Source organism: Lupinus angustifolius, chromosome LG17 (assembly GCF_001865875.1).
Source record: "Lupinus angustifolius cultivar Tanjil chromosome LG17, LupAngTanjil_v1.0, whole genome shotgun sequence".
NCBI classification, from domain to species: domain Eukaryota; kingdom Viridiplantae; phylum Streptophyta; class Magnoliopsida; order Fabales; family Fabaceae; genus Lupinus; species Lupinus angustifolius.
This window is the reverse complement of record NC_032025.1, coordinates 7,065,114-7,080,048: the sequence shown is the minus strand read 5'-3', so window position 1 is coordinate 7,080,048 and position 14,935 is coordinate 7,065,114. Positions and strand designations below refer to the sequence as shown.

The following is a 14,935-nucleotide window of genomic DNA, read 5'->3' as shown; positions in this document are numbered from 1 at the left end:
GGGACACATAAAAAAAGAAGCATTGAAAAGTTCATGGGCTGGTGGGTGACCCCTAAAGTTATCTCAATTAGTTAAAAACATAAAGATACCCTAATATAAATGTTAATAGCATATGGCAATCCATATTTATATACCTAAAAGTTAGATACACGAACAATATTATTATTTGCAACAGGTCTCCTGTGCTGTTGCCTCAGCCAAGAGAAGCATGTTTTGTACTAGGATATCTGAAAATGATGTATTTTTTCATTTTGTATTATCTGAAAGTTGAAAAATTATCCCAAGAAAAAATGAACAATACAACATGAGATGATCATAGAACAGCGGTAAGAAATATAGAATCAGGATCCCAATGCCATTCTCAGAGTAAATATCATAATTTGTTAAAAATCAACCTATCAAATATTTTCTCCATGTTACATTTCATCAACACACAAGACACTACATTATTATTTCTTCCAATCATAACTCACACTCCAAGGCAAAGACAGAGACAACATCAATCATGCAGAGTTCCCAAAATATCTTCATCTCTATACAAATGGAACCTGCAACAAACAAAACCCAATAAGCAAAATTCCAATACCGATAGTCTTTCCAAAAAAAACAAATCACAATGCATATCCACATACTCTTTGTCATTAAGCTTGATCTGGGTGCCACCATATTCCGGTAACAGCACAGTGTCGCCCTCCTTTACGGACACAGGAATCAAATTACCTGATTTGTCGAGTGCTCCAGGTCCAACTGCTACAACCTTCCCTGAATTAAGCTGTTTCCAAGCCAAATAAGATTCAACCAATACTATCAAATTAATTTACATAACAACATCACATAAACCCTAAACTTAGACTTTTAAAAAATCAGATTCAAAAACACTAACTGGGTAGAATTTGAGCCAGAAATAAAACCAAAAGAAAAAGTAAATTTTGATCATTATGGTCTCTACATTTCTAAATTTCCATCATATCAGTTTCTGATTCAGCCAATTATATGAAAATCATATTCATACTACAGTTACATATACCTTAATTTAGATTCTAAAAATATTGAAACTACACGCCAATAGAATGCAACTTGATCCACAAATTTAAAAGTCATTTGAAAACAATATTCACTCATAGCTGTGCTCGCCCACTTCACTTTAAAAATAAATAATTTTTTTTGCATATAAAACAAATAATTCACCATTTCACTATCTACTCACTAACTTCATAAATTCCCACAAAAGTTTGTTTCTGAGTTCATGGGATTATTGCTTTAGTATTTTAAATTATCAACATCAAGGGATTATGTTTCTATTCTACTGATGGATCATAATTACAAAAACAAATAACATAAAAAATAATAACTTCTAAAAACTAAAAGCGAATACAAAGAAGGCTTAAAAAAATGAAGCACTGAAATTAACCAAAAGAATAGTAGAAGAAAGAAACCTGTGAAGATTTCTCAGGAAGGAGAATGCCGGCGGTGGTTTTGGAAGGAGGGACAATTTTCTCGATCAGAACACGGTTCAAACTTGGAATCAAACGCTTTGCCATTTTCTTATATCCCTCACGAAACTTAGTTTTTTCTTCCAACAAATGAGAATGTGACTAGATCAGGTTTTAAAACACCACAGATTCTGGATGAGAGTGGAAGGTTCTAGACTAGTGAGTTTAAGAATTAGGGTTTTGCAGAGGTTTTATGGCCCGAGCCCGATAATAATAGGGCTATTGTAGCGTTTTAGTTCTGGACTTTTGGGCCCGTACTTTTGCGGGCCACATATTATAGTTTCTTTTAGTAGTATTTATTTTATGCTTACGAACATTGGCTTAGTTCTGTTTAGAAGTTCCCTTGTTTCCATGAAGCTTCAACTCAAATGCTTGTGCCTCATTAACTTTTAGTTTGTTTATTTATAGTTTTTTTTGCTTATGCGTGCCAAGAAAATAGAAACCTTTTGGCATTTACAATACAAGAGAGAAAATAAAATTTTCATTACAAATGAATATACTTCTATTTTAAGGTCACAGGCTGTAGTGCAAATGTGCTCGAGTATTTAATAGCAAAATCCATAAAATTTCCTTCTTCTGAATTTAGGGAAATATAAAACAATGAAGACAAAAAATAATCATATAATCCTACATAACCACTTCAAACACACTTGGATATCTATACTTCTATATCTATATCTATACTATTAATAAAGGGAAAACACAAAATAACCATCATCATGGTGTAATTTGTGTTTTCCTATTTTGGCCTCAATATCTTTTTATTTCTACCAAAAAACCATATAATATTATTTTCTTATTTTATCCTTATTATTTTCTTATTTTAAAAATGTATTTAAAAAATTGAATATTAAACTAAATGATTAAATTCAACCGTAAATTTAGCGCAAAACATTATATTTGAATTTATAAAATACAAACTATACATTACAAACGATAGGAAAGCGGGTTGACAGGCACGAGAGTGCATGTCAACACGCTAGTTCTAATAAAGACAAAAAAATTATAATATAAAATATATACATTACAAAAAAAGATATTCTAATTCTCTAAAGTAAAATATATAAAAATTAATTACTTAATATTATAAAATAAGAATATGGATGTTAACCACAAATTTTTTTCTTTCCTATGCATTAAACCAATGGTTGAGATCTCATACAGTTTTAAAACACTCCTGAGAGGATACTGATCCATTTTATTTATATTGAAAGAATTTTTGGGAAAGGCTTAGATGGTACAGAATATAGAGTTTCAAACTTAAGACTAATGATATTCTAGCTTTTTTTGTACAAGATAATATAGTAGCTTGTGTTTAGCAAATTGGGATCAAATCTAGTAAGTGGTAACTATAAGTCCCTAACTGAACCTAAGTTAACTAGTTCAAAAATCCACAAAAACAATGAAATGGACAACCACAATAGAAAGATTCACTTATATTTAGATAGACATTACAGCACCAAGTTTTCTTGTTAAAGCCAAAATAATACACCATAGTTTTTTTTTAGCCACACATGATGCTAACAACTGGTTGGAGCTTAAGCATGAAAGACATATGCTTCAAAATATATCCTGCTATAGCAGAAGGAAAGATTCTTTAACTTTTTCTTTAGCAGTTATCTTTTTGCAACATGGTTGACATTCTAAGGACCACAATTCAATTATCAAAATACACTACTTTGCCACCGGAACAGCTTTTATATTTGAGGTCCAAAACTCTACTGAACAAAGAAAAAGCTGGTAAATGAAGTGACTTTAAAAAAATGTGGTTCTAATGCATACACTAGTTGCCTTCTATGTTGTTGTCCTTCTTTCTTGACTAGAGTTCCTTTAGAATCTGGTAACAATTAAGCTCCATCCAACAAGGGACATTTTTTTTGTTACTTGACAAACATTGATTCAATGAAGTAATGAGGCTAAACAATGACGTACATATCTGTTCTCAGTAGTATTTCATTCATTGTTCCAAACCAATCAAATTTTAATAATTCTTAATATAAAAATGTAATTTTTTATTTCTAAAATTTTTCTTGTTATTTAGGTGGCAATGTCTAATTAATTCGTGACAGGAAATAAGATATTACTCAGGATAGGTCATCTCTATCCAAATTCCAAACCATCATTAGATTGAGGAATTGTAGGATTTAAGTGGGGCAATACATGCATACACAATGATCATTACAATAATTTGACTGTATCTGATTGACATTCACACTATAATAAAACAAGAGGATATTATTAGTTTTTGATTGGGCTAATTGAAGTGCATTATGACAGATTCACTTCACCTTTCTATAATAAAGTTTTCCAACAAAATGGAATCTATGAATTGCATGACTCTTCTCATATAGCTCCCACAACTTTCTTTATAAGGGTATATATGTAGGGTCGTACAAATATACTGCAATCTCTAACTGGTCCACAAATTCTATGGTTAACAAATGAAGTAAAAAAATTCATTTAAAAATAGCCACCTACCATATGTTTGGTAAGATATTTAAACATTTTGATTTTTGTTGTTTGGCATGACATTTTCTGTGGAGGTTTCTACTTTCTCTTGTATTACTCTACATGCAAAGATGGTGAATATGAAAACATGCTGTCAAGGTTGAGATTGCTCAGCATCAACTATAAATAAAAGTTCTCTACTCAAAATGTTAATACAAGTTTGTTCACACAATAGTTCAATTATTGGCCACTGCAAAGGCAATTATTGATAGTATATACTGTTGGGCAATTCCTCATTGATATTAATTAATTAGTAACAATTTACTAGACCAGTTACTACCCCACAGATATGTGTATTACACATATATACAATGTTGGAAAAGCCAGAAGAAATAAGCTTGGGATTGTAACTTATAAAGTTGATAGAAACAAGCTATGCACGTTGATTGAAATTTCCCTCAGTGGGGTTCTCCATCTATGTAGATTCCCTTTAAAATGTGTGAAACTTCATTCTTACCGTGTTTACTGCCACCTTTCTGTCTTTTTCTGATTTCCTTCGGAAAAAACATTTGATTGACATTAGCATCACCAAGACATATTTTTTCTTCCATTGTAGATATTAAACTAATTCCAAAACCGTAAAGTACACCCAATTTCATTTATTATTCTTCTTTCTTGATAACTATATTTTCTACATAATTTCTTATCAACCTCCTCACATGATTATTCAAAGTTGCTATGCACGAGGGGTGTAAGCGGTTTCGGTTTAAACCGTGAAACTGATGGAACCGAACCGAACCAAACTACAAAATGTGGTTCGGTTCGGTTATTTTTTTAAGGAACCGTTTATGTTCGGTTCGGTTTATGGTTTTAGAAATTTAGGAACCGTTGGAACCGAACCGAACCGCATATTAAAGAAATATATATGAGGGATTAGGGAATAATGTTTTATTATTTTTTAAATTCTTCAACTAATTTTCTAGCTTAAATTTGTAGTGTTATATATATTACTAAATTGTTATGAAGTTAATATTATATATGTTATTAGTTACTTGTTTCCTAATGTTTTATGATTTGGAACATATTTTCCAACTTATGTAATATTGAGTTTGAAACTAACATATATCATATATTGTTATATGTGTTACTAATTATGAAATATAAGATAATAAATGTAACTATCATATATTTTACTAATTGATATATATGTTACTAATCATGAATTGTATTGTTATATATGATTTATAAATTTTTATAATAGTAGTAGTAATGTTTATCCTTTTATGGATAAACAATATCTCATGTAATACATTTTGAATTTTCAATTGATGCAAGATTTTTTTATAAAAAAGTAAATGGAAAAACCGTGGAACCGAACCGAACCATTCAAGAGCGGTTCGGTTCGGTTCGGTTCTTATAGTTAAATTTGCGGTAATTGAGTAGAACCGAACCATATGTTTGTAATCGGTTCGGTCACTAAAATGCACCAAAAATCGAACTGAACCGAATTTTTACACCCCAACACGACCATGCATTGGTGGGATTATTTATTCCGTATTTGTATTGACTTCCATGGCTCTTTATTATATTGACTTCCATGGCTCTTTATTCCGTATTTGTAAATATGCATTTCACATGTATCCTTCCAGATATGTAAAGGATCATTCACTGTCAATCACAAATAGCTGCGATTACTTCATAATTTTCAAGAAATGTAAGCCACAACCGTAAATTTTAATGGGTAATGGATGGTTACTCTTTAAGTCTTTCACAGAATCTAGGCGGCTGAGATTGAGATCAAAACATCAATTCTTTTTTTTATGTGGCACTCTTCGGTATTCAACATCATTGATTAAAATCAAATTATCTAATACTAACTAACATGTGGGAGTTCAAGTGATATATATTCAACATCATTGATTAAAACCAAATTATCTAATACTAAGAGTTCAAGTAATATATATACATCATCATTGATTAAAACCAAATTATCTAATACTAACTAACATGTGGCAGTTCAAGTGATATATATTCAACATCATTGATTAAAACCAAATTATCTAATACTAACTAACATGTGGCAGTTCAAGTGATATATATCTCATTCTCCTTAAGTTAGGTATTGAGTTTGAGTCTTGTAAATAAAAAAAATATCTGCTGGGAGAATTAGCCTCATATATATGATATGATAATATGATATGATGATACATGTGGGAAGAAAAAAAAATTATCTAATATACTTTTACAGATTTATTATCTTTTTCTGATGTGATATTCTTTAAGTAAATTGCATCTAATATTATTTAATTATATAATTGTAATTGTACATACCCAGCTATATGCAAACATTTTGCAAACAAAAAAAGTGATTTATAAAAGCCTTATGACGTGGGTTTAGAGCGTGACACAACGTTGATCAATAGTTTTAACAAATTTGGCAGTATTAATATACTTAGCTACATGCAAAAATTTTGCAAACAGACTAACTCATAAAAGCCTCATCTCGTTGGTTTGAACCTTGAGTGTGACACAATATTGTGCAATAATGTTAAAGCCAAACAATGTTCTTCAAGTAGTCAAATATTCAATGATATATTTTGCATTTTTGACAACCAAATTAACACCTCAAGAAGATGGGAAAGAATCATCAAAATGAGTATGAGTCTACTGAGCAAAATGTAAGAATGATTTTTTTATAATTCACCTTAAATAATTCTATAAAATTAGTCTATGATAATCCACTTGTCCACATATGAATATGACATGTATTATAATATAATATTTAATTATTAATGATTGATTTATTAGTGATACAATACATAATATTTTCAAATTTAGAGAATAATTATTGTAAAAATATAAATTAATTAAAAGTTTGAATTGGCTATGATTTATAAAATTGTCATTTTTAAAGAGAAATTAAACTTAAATCATATTTCATTTTTTATTATTTTAAATAGAAATTATTTTGTCAGGGTATTTCTATAATACTAGAGGTATAAGTTATTCTCAGTTAAACTTCATAACCGACGGTGGAAACAAACAAAACCAAAAAATATAATTTAATTTAGTTCTTTTTTAAAGAATCATTTAAGATCAGTTAACTTCATCATTTTAAATATTCAAGAATTGCTCAAACTGAACTATATATTTAAAAAAATTAGTGAATAAGTAAAGGAAAGTTTAGATTAAATACTATCATTATATTTCAGTTCCATTAATATTGAATTGTTTCATTATTTTATCATATTCATTATACTACTGTTTTGTCAATTTTTTACTTTTTAGACCTGACTTGTCTTAGATTGTGTTATTCAATTATTGATATGAAATGTACTTTAAATACTGGAATGTAAATATTAGTTTGCTAACTATGATAGTAGTTGAAATAGATAAACAGTAAATTTTGGGATATTGTTTGAAGTGTTGCATGATTTTTAAAACAATAAGCAAATTGTTAAACTAACCATATACAAAAATTCCACATTATCCGAGTTATGTCATTTTGTTCCGTTCTTGTACTAAAAACCTATGAAGCACGGATACTGATACGTGTATCAGACACGATATGTATCCGATACGTCGACACACATTTTTTATAAAATATAGGATACAATAAGTTCAGGGATACACATATAAAATAATAAAAATACATAAAATATGATAAATTATAAGTGTAAATCAAAATATCTAAAGTAAAAAATATAATGGAAATTTAAAATCGTTATCCTCCATAACAAATCTATCTTATTTTATTTTAATGAAAACGAATCTATCCTAAAATCATTGCCCTGCATAACAAATATATCTTATCATATTTTAATGAAAACGAATCTATCTTATCTTGTTTTATTGGAAAAGAATCCATCTTATCCTATTTTATTAGAAATGAATCTATATATCCTATATTTTACTGAAAACGAATCCATATATCCTATATTTTATTGAAAATGAATCGGATACGTGTCTTAATATTTATTTATTTTATTTTATTTTTTTAATTTTTGGATACTCTATGGATACGTATCCTTCGCGAATCCAAACGTATCCGTGTCGGATATGTATCGGACACCGACACGTGAAAGTGTTTAACGAATCCGTACTTCATAGCTAAAAACTAAATAAGCTATTACACATCCTTAAAAATACGTAAGCAAATTTAGATGAAGTTATCTCATACTTTTAAAATCATATTTTAGATATAAATTTAATTTCTTATTCTCAAGGTTTTTCACACATTATTTACGTTAGAAATAAATAAAAGACAAGTGATTAGACTTTTATTTGAATATTATTATTTCGACCAATTTTTTTCAATAATTTAAAAATTAAAGAGTAAAAAGATAAGCACTAGATTTCATTTTAAATACAATTAATGATTAATTAGTTTAGATAATTTTTAAATGTAAAAGATAAAATATAATAACATTTTGTATATTTTGATTTTAAAAAGTGATATATGTGGCATTCTGGAACCAAAAATTGTATAATTGTTAAGAATGGGATAATTGAAATTTTAAATAACTTCATAAATTTTAAAAATAAAACTAACATGTCAACAAATTCTCTTCCGAGATTGCTTTGGTTTGAAAATGAGTTATAAAATCAATCTGTTTCAATATGATATCTCCCATAAATATAGAAAATGTTGATATGTAAATAGAGTAATGGGTGAAAGACAACTTTCACCCTATTTTCTTTTTTCCCAAAAAATAGGTATAGAGGTTTGGTTAATTTACAAACTAGTTACACAAATAATATGTGTAACTATCAGTGAAATTTTGGTTAAGCACCATATCCTAAATACTCAATAGCTGTCAAATATCCTGGCAAGAAAATAATATATGTAGTGAACTACAAATTCTCTTACATCATAAAAAAATGACATGATACTCTTACTTATGAATAATTGATTACAAGTGATAATTGACATTTTTTTATAGTGTATAAGAAATTGTAGATTATTTTTATCACATAATATATCACTAGTCACTTCTAAAATATTAACCACATGAGCAAGCACATTACTCTTAGATCTACCAGCATGCAAAGACAAATATCTTATCACAATTCACAAGCTCACTATTTTCTAGTCAATTTGTACAACAACAAATTAAAATCAGCAGAACGCGGTATCAGCTTTATGTTTGAATGGATTTTGGAGTTTTATGCCTCCTCTATTGTCTGTAAACTTTGTTTCATTCTCAGCTAAATGTTTTTCTCGAGCAATCTTATTTGTACAATTTAACTTGATATTAAAGTTAGACATTTTTTATTATGAAAAAAATAAAGGATATATAATAAATATTGAAAATTGTACATCTCTTCTTAATTTTCCAAAAAAAAAATGTCTAACGTTGAGGTTGATTTAAATTATACAAATAACATTATTTGCTTTCACATAGAAGAATCTTTTGTCTGTGTTGCATATAATATAATAATCAAGGTCTTGGACGCTCAAGACAGAAAAGACAAGGGCTATGTATTTTAAAATCAGGGGTTGGTTATAATTTAATAAGTTAGGAGAATTTCTATTCATTTTCAGATTGGTGTATGAACATTATGAACTGTATTATTCTGACGAGCTAGGCCATGCATTCTATGTAAAAGGGAGAGTGCGGCCCTTAATTACCTTATTAATCCATTTTGCTTATATAAAAAAATAAAAGATGGAAACCACATTGTCAAAATCACAATTTTTGAACTTTTTATGTTAAATACTCTTATTTTTTAATACAAACCCATAATAAGTAACTTTGTGATCATCAAATATGCGCGTTAGTTATTTTAATGGGGTAACATCATAGTCAAATTGCAACTAAGCAGGAGTTGTTTAAGAGAAGAATTATTCACGGTGTTAATGAGTTAATTGTGTTCTATGTTTGAATCATTCTAAATTTCTTGATCATCTGCTTTTGTTTTACTCTTTTACTTCCTCTGTCTAGCGAGGTTTTTATGCTTGGTTGCAGATTCTGTTTGTTTTGTAGCAGATTACTATTGGGGAACTGTTTAGTTATCATGAATTATTAGATCATAATGAGCATGATAAGCATGGTGACTCGCCAACCAAGCAACATGGAAATGCCTCACATGCTCACAGCAAAAACTCCCAAGGCTCATCCCATGATCCAACACGAGTCATTGGCTCAACCAGCTCGGTCAGAATCCTATGCACCATGACGCATCAGGTTGAAGCCCATGGTCGTGACAGCACGACCAGAATAGCTCAACCCACACCAAGCACCAGGCGCAGGCCCCTTGGTCAGGTTGCTCGAGTCAGACGCATGTCCCTCGGTCAGGTTGCTCGAGTTAGACGCATGTCCCTCGGTCAGGCTGCTCGAGTCAGGCGCATCAGTCAGGCTCCTCGAGTCAGGCGCATCGGTCAGGCTGCTCGAGTCAGGCGCATGTCCCTCGGTCAGGCTGCTCAGGGTGACGCATCAGGCCTGCTTGGGCTGGCGCACCAAATATCACTCTTGGCACATCAGAGGCTTTGCTGGGCGCATCAACATTACACGGTCAGGCTTGTGGCTCTAGCTAACCTTGGCGCACCAGATTCCTACCCAGGCCATGAAGCATGCACAGACAGAATTTATGTACATGGACAATTAATTGGCACGTGTTTTTTATATGGGCACACTTTGTATATTCTAGAAGAATCTTTATTATATGTTAGTTAGGAAAGTTTGTTAGTTTGTTAGTTGGGGTTTTCACTATTTTGGCTGGGTTGCTTCCGTTACAAGCAACACACTTTCTTATATATAAGAAAGCCAATGGCTAATGTAAATTCAAGGAAAATAATAAGATCATGAGGTATATTGAGTCTCAATTTCGCAATATGAATCATTATGTAAGAATTCAAAAGGGAGACAATTATGGAGAATGATGTGGTTTACCGTGATTTGGTCCATTTGGTTAATGCGGAACGACTCCATTTTTTCGGATAAGATGGTTAGTTTTGTGCAAACTATGAACTTGATTTAGGTTAGATCGTGGTCTTGGTTTGCTTCGAGCATTAATCAAAATTCGTTCATCTTTGCTCAGTGGTGTACTAATCCAAAATGTTGTATTTTTTAATGTGTTTTTTACCTTCTATTGTTTTGTAGTCCGTTCTATATTCGTGTTAGCACTCCTTATACTACTTTAATACAAATTTTTGCTTATAAAAAAAACATCACCATCAAATTAGATTTGCTTCATTTAACATTTTAACCACGAGTAAGTAATAGAAAATATATCATGGGTGAGAATCTCATCATACATGTCTCATAATGTCAGATTTTTTATTCCATTACATTTTGATTCCTTGAAAAGTAAGTGAATAAGTTATTGAATTTTTAAGTTGAATAATTCTGATATTTTATTGTCATAACTATCATATATAATCATATACATGATATCTATAAATGTGACAGATAATGGTGGGACTAGTAGATGTTCCCTTACATATTCCTTCTATCTCCTCAATGCATTATCCTCGCATTGGGTCCTCAAGAGGCGAAGACAAGCACAAATTCCACTTAAGAGTTTTAAAAATGCGTTTTAGTTTTGCACGACTCTTATAAAATCAATCATAATAAATAAACACTCGGAATTTTGCACATATTTCTATTGTATAGGACAAAAATTATTGTTAGACAATATATAGTTTCTACAAATCATCATACACTAAAGAAAAGTAAAAAAATGTAACATATATGATAAAATAGTACTTTATTTATTAATGATTGATTTAAAAGTGATATATATCATTTTCTTATCAATATTCTTAATCTTTTTTACATGAATTTTATTAGATAATATAGGTTCAACACTTCTTTGTATATATAAATACAATCTTCCTTTTTAATACTACATCTGTTGCTCTCTTAAATAATATATCAAAGACACTTATTAATATTCTTTACTTTATATGGGTTATCCTAATAAAGTATTCTTAGGTAGTAATAAGCAATAAAAAATCAACATCATAATATTCTGTGCAAGGAATATCATTTTCGCCAATTCATGCATCGATTTGTTCTTTGTGGGTAGTTTATGGTGGAAAATGAATTTGCACATTGGTTGCCTCCTAAAGAAACAATTGAGAGATTTTGGGGTGCTAACCCTGAAAATTGAATACGAGACACATTCTGTGATGTAAAGTATAATTTACACTTTTCTATTTGTTGTAAAGTATAATTTACTTTCTGTAGTTTACAAAAGTTCAATTTCTTCTTTGTTTATCTCCCTTGTTTTATAAACAAATGTACGAAATATTTGATTGCCATAGCGAGAATGGCTTTGGAGAATTACGACCAAGCTCTTATAATGTGACACGTAAGTGCTTGCTGCCATGTGTTGGCTTATTTTTGGTCGTATATTAGATTTGGAAATTAAGATATGCTTTAATGGCTTATTCATTGCAGAAAGGTACCCACCTTTTCATATATATTACCACCTTATTTTTCTATGTAATTGTAGGCTTGTGATGCACCTTTTCATATATATTACTATTAAATATTGGAGAAAAATAAAATGATGTGGCAAAAAAAATGCCTATGATAAAACCTTCTTGTGGCCAAGTAAAATGAGTGACTATAGTGAAACTTTTTTTGTAGCCAATGAGAAAAAGAGGTTGTGGTGAAACATCTTTGTTTTTTGTCATACAATCCTCAAGGCGTTGACTATAAATAGGAATTGCTCCAAGCCATTGTAAGACACACCAATATTCTAGCCTTAGTGCATATTCTCTCTTCTTCTCTGGTTCTAATATTGTGAGAAATATTTTAGTATTTAATATATACTTGAGTGAGAGTGATATCGGATGTATTTGAGTTTTGGGAAGTGAGTGAAACACTTGAGTGAACTTGTAATTCTTGTTTATCATAGTGATAATATCATTGTTGCTCTTCAACCGTGGACGTAGGCAAATTGTTGAACACTAATTTCTTGGTGTCATTTTCTCTATTATATTTTCTTCATATGTCTTCCACTACAACAATTATCATTTTCTTTTGTCCATATTTTATGTCCTTTATGTATTATTAGTTGCAATTTTTTGGCTAATAACAACTCATATAAAATAAGAGAAATGTTTTTCTTTTATTTCATTATTCTATATTCCGTGAGATACACACTTAAAATTTCTAAAATTTACCAATACATTCTAGTGAACTGAATTGGAGGTTTGTTTTTTGTGGACACTTACCGACCTTATTTTCCTTTGTTCTATATAGCCAATAAATTTGAAGTTCAACTGAATATTATGTTGGAATTTCAAATATATATTTTTTAAATATTGGTGGATGAGTATTAGGTTTTTAGGTATGTCTCTCAAGCATGCCACATCATTTGCGAAGCATTCACGAAAATCTTAACAATGATATACGACAACAATGTTGTTAAAATAATGTTATTGGCACTCTACCTATATTATTACATATTTTTAAATACTTATTTTTTGACTGGTTAAAAGAAATTTTTATTAAGGTACCAAATGTACAAAAAAAACTACATCGATGTTATACTAAAACATGTTAGATCTAATTTTATATTTAATGTGTTACACTTAACTAGTTTATCTTAGTATCGAATACAAATTGATTAACAATCTAAAAAGTTAGTGGCCAAATTTATTTTTATTAGTACCAGCCTTCTCTTCCTCATAGTTATGAGGCTATTATGCCTAAACGAAATTAAAAATTAAAGTGGAACAAAACTACCACATTTAAATATTTTACACATTTTATATATATGTGTTTTATTAGTTTGTTTAAGTAAGTTTGTTATCTATTGATGTACTATAAATAAGGCCTTATGCCTTGATCAAATAATGAGAAAATTCACAATATTCATTTAATGCTTCCGCATTATTTTTGTAATATGATATCAGAGATTTCGTTATGAAGGTTATGGTCACCATTGTTGTGTATTTTCTACAATTACCTTCCGAGGTTCAACAAAAATTACCATCATTCTTTCTTTCTCCACCACCTTCATTGCCATTCATAGCAAATTCAATACAAGGAGCCATCATCAAATTCAAAGCCAAGGAGGCCATTCACAGCAAATTGTTTTCAAGTGAGAACCACATAATCTTTACAAACTTCATGAGATTTATTTAAAGCAATTTCTTGAGGGGTCTATTGAAGAAGAAAGTTACCATATTTTACACATTTTACATATGTGTTTTATTAGTTTGTTTAGGTAAGTTTGTTACCTATTCATGTACTATAAATAAGGTCTTATGCATTGATCAAATAATGAGAAAATTCACAATATTCATTTTATGCTTCCGCATTGTTTTTGCAATATATTAAAAATATATTATAGGTTATTTTTGGAAGATGGTTATTGGTTAGGAAGTTAAGGATTAGCAAGTTAGGTTTGTGTTAGTTACTTGCTTTACAAATTTTCTTTTCATCTATTCTCTTCTTATTATTTCAATTAAATGACAATAATGAGAGAAGTTACATTTCAATGGAGACTTTGATTCTCATTTCTTTCCTTTTCTTGCTTCTTCAAGTTTTTCTTTCTATTTTCATTAATTTCTCATCTTTCTTATTTCATCAAGAAGATATCTCTTATCCATGGCTCTTACCATATTTTAACATGGTATTAGAGCGTAGTTATTCGATCACTTCCACTTATGCATTTATCGTTCCAAGATTCAAGAAAAAATTATCATTATGCATCAATCATCAAAGTGAGGAATCTTGCACTATTGCTAAGGATGATGATGATCATAGCGTAAATCAAGGGGTGTAGGTGGACTACCTTGTTGAAGTGGTGAAACTTCTTTTTCATCATCTTTGATCATTGTTGTTGACTTCTCAAAACCATCAAGAATACTCATTATTCACTCAAACTACACCTAATGCTTTGTTCTTCTTCTTTCAAATGCACAGATCCATCACTAATCTTCACCCGAGACCTGATTGCTTATGTTCAAGGAGGTCTTTTACAAGGAAATGTTTCCGATTATGGCTCCATCATTCCAAGATTCAACATTTATC

At 30.0% G+C, this 14,935-nt stretch overlaps 1 protein-coding gene across 1 annotated transcript; it reads right to left on the bottom strand.

The window, feature by feature from the left end:
- LOC109330582 (10 kDa chaperonin, mitochondrial-like) lies at positions 292-1,645 on the bottom strand. Its single transcript, XM_019564822.1, has 3 exons — positions 1,437-1,645; positions 633-772; positions 292-548 (listed from the first exon to the last, which is right to left on the bottom strand). Exons 1-3 carry the CDS (start codon positions 1,539-1,541, stop codon positions 500-502), a joined length of 294 nt encoding a protein of 97 aa, XP_019420367.1. The 5' UTR covers positions 1,542-1,645; the 3' UTR covers positions 292-499.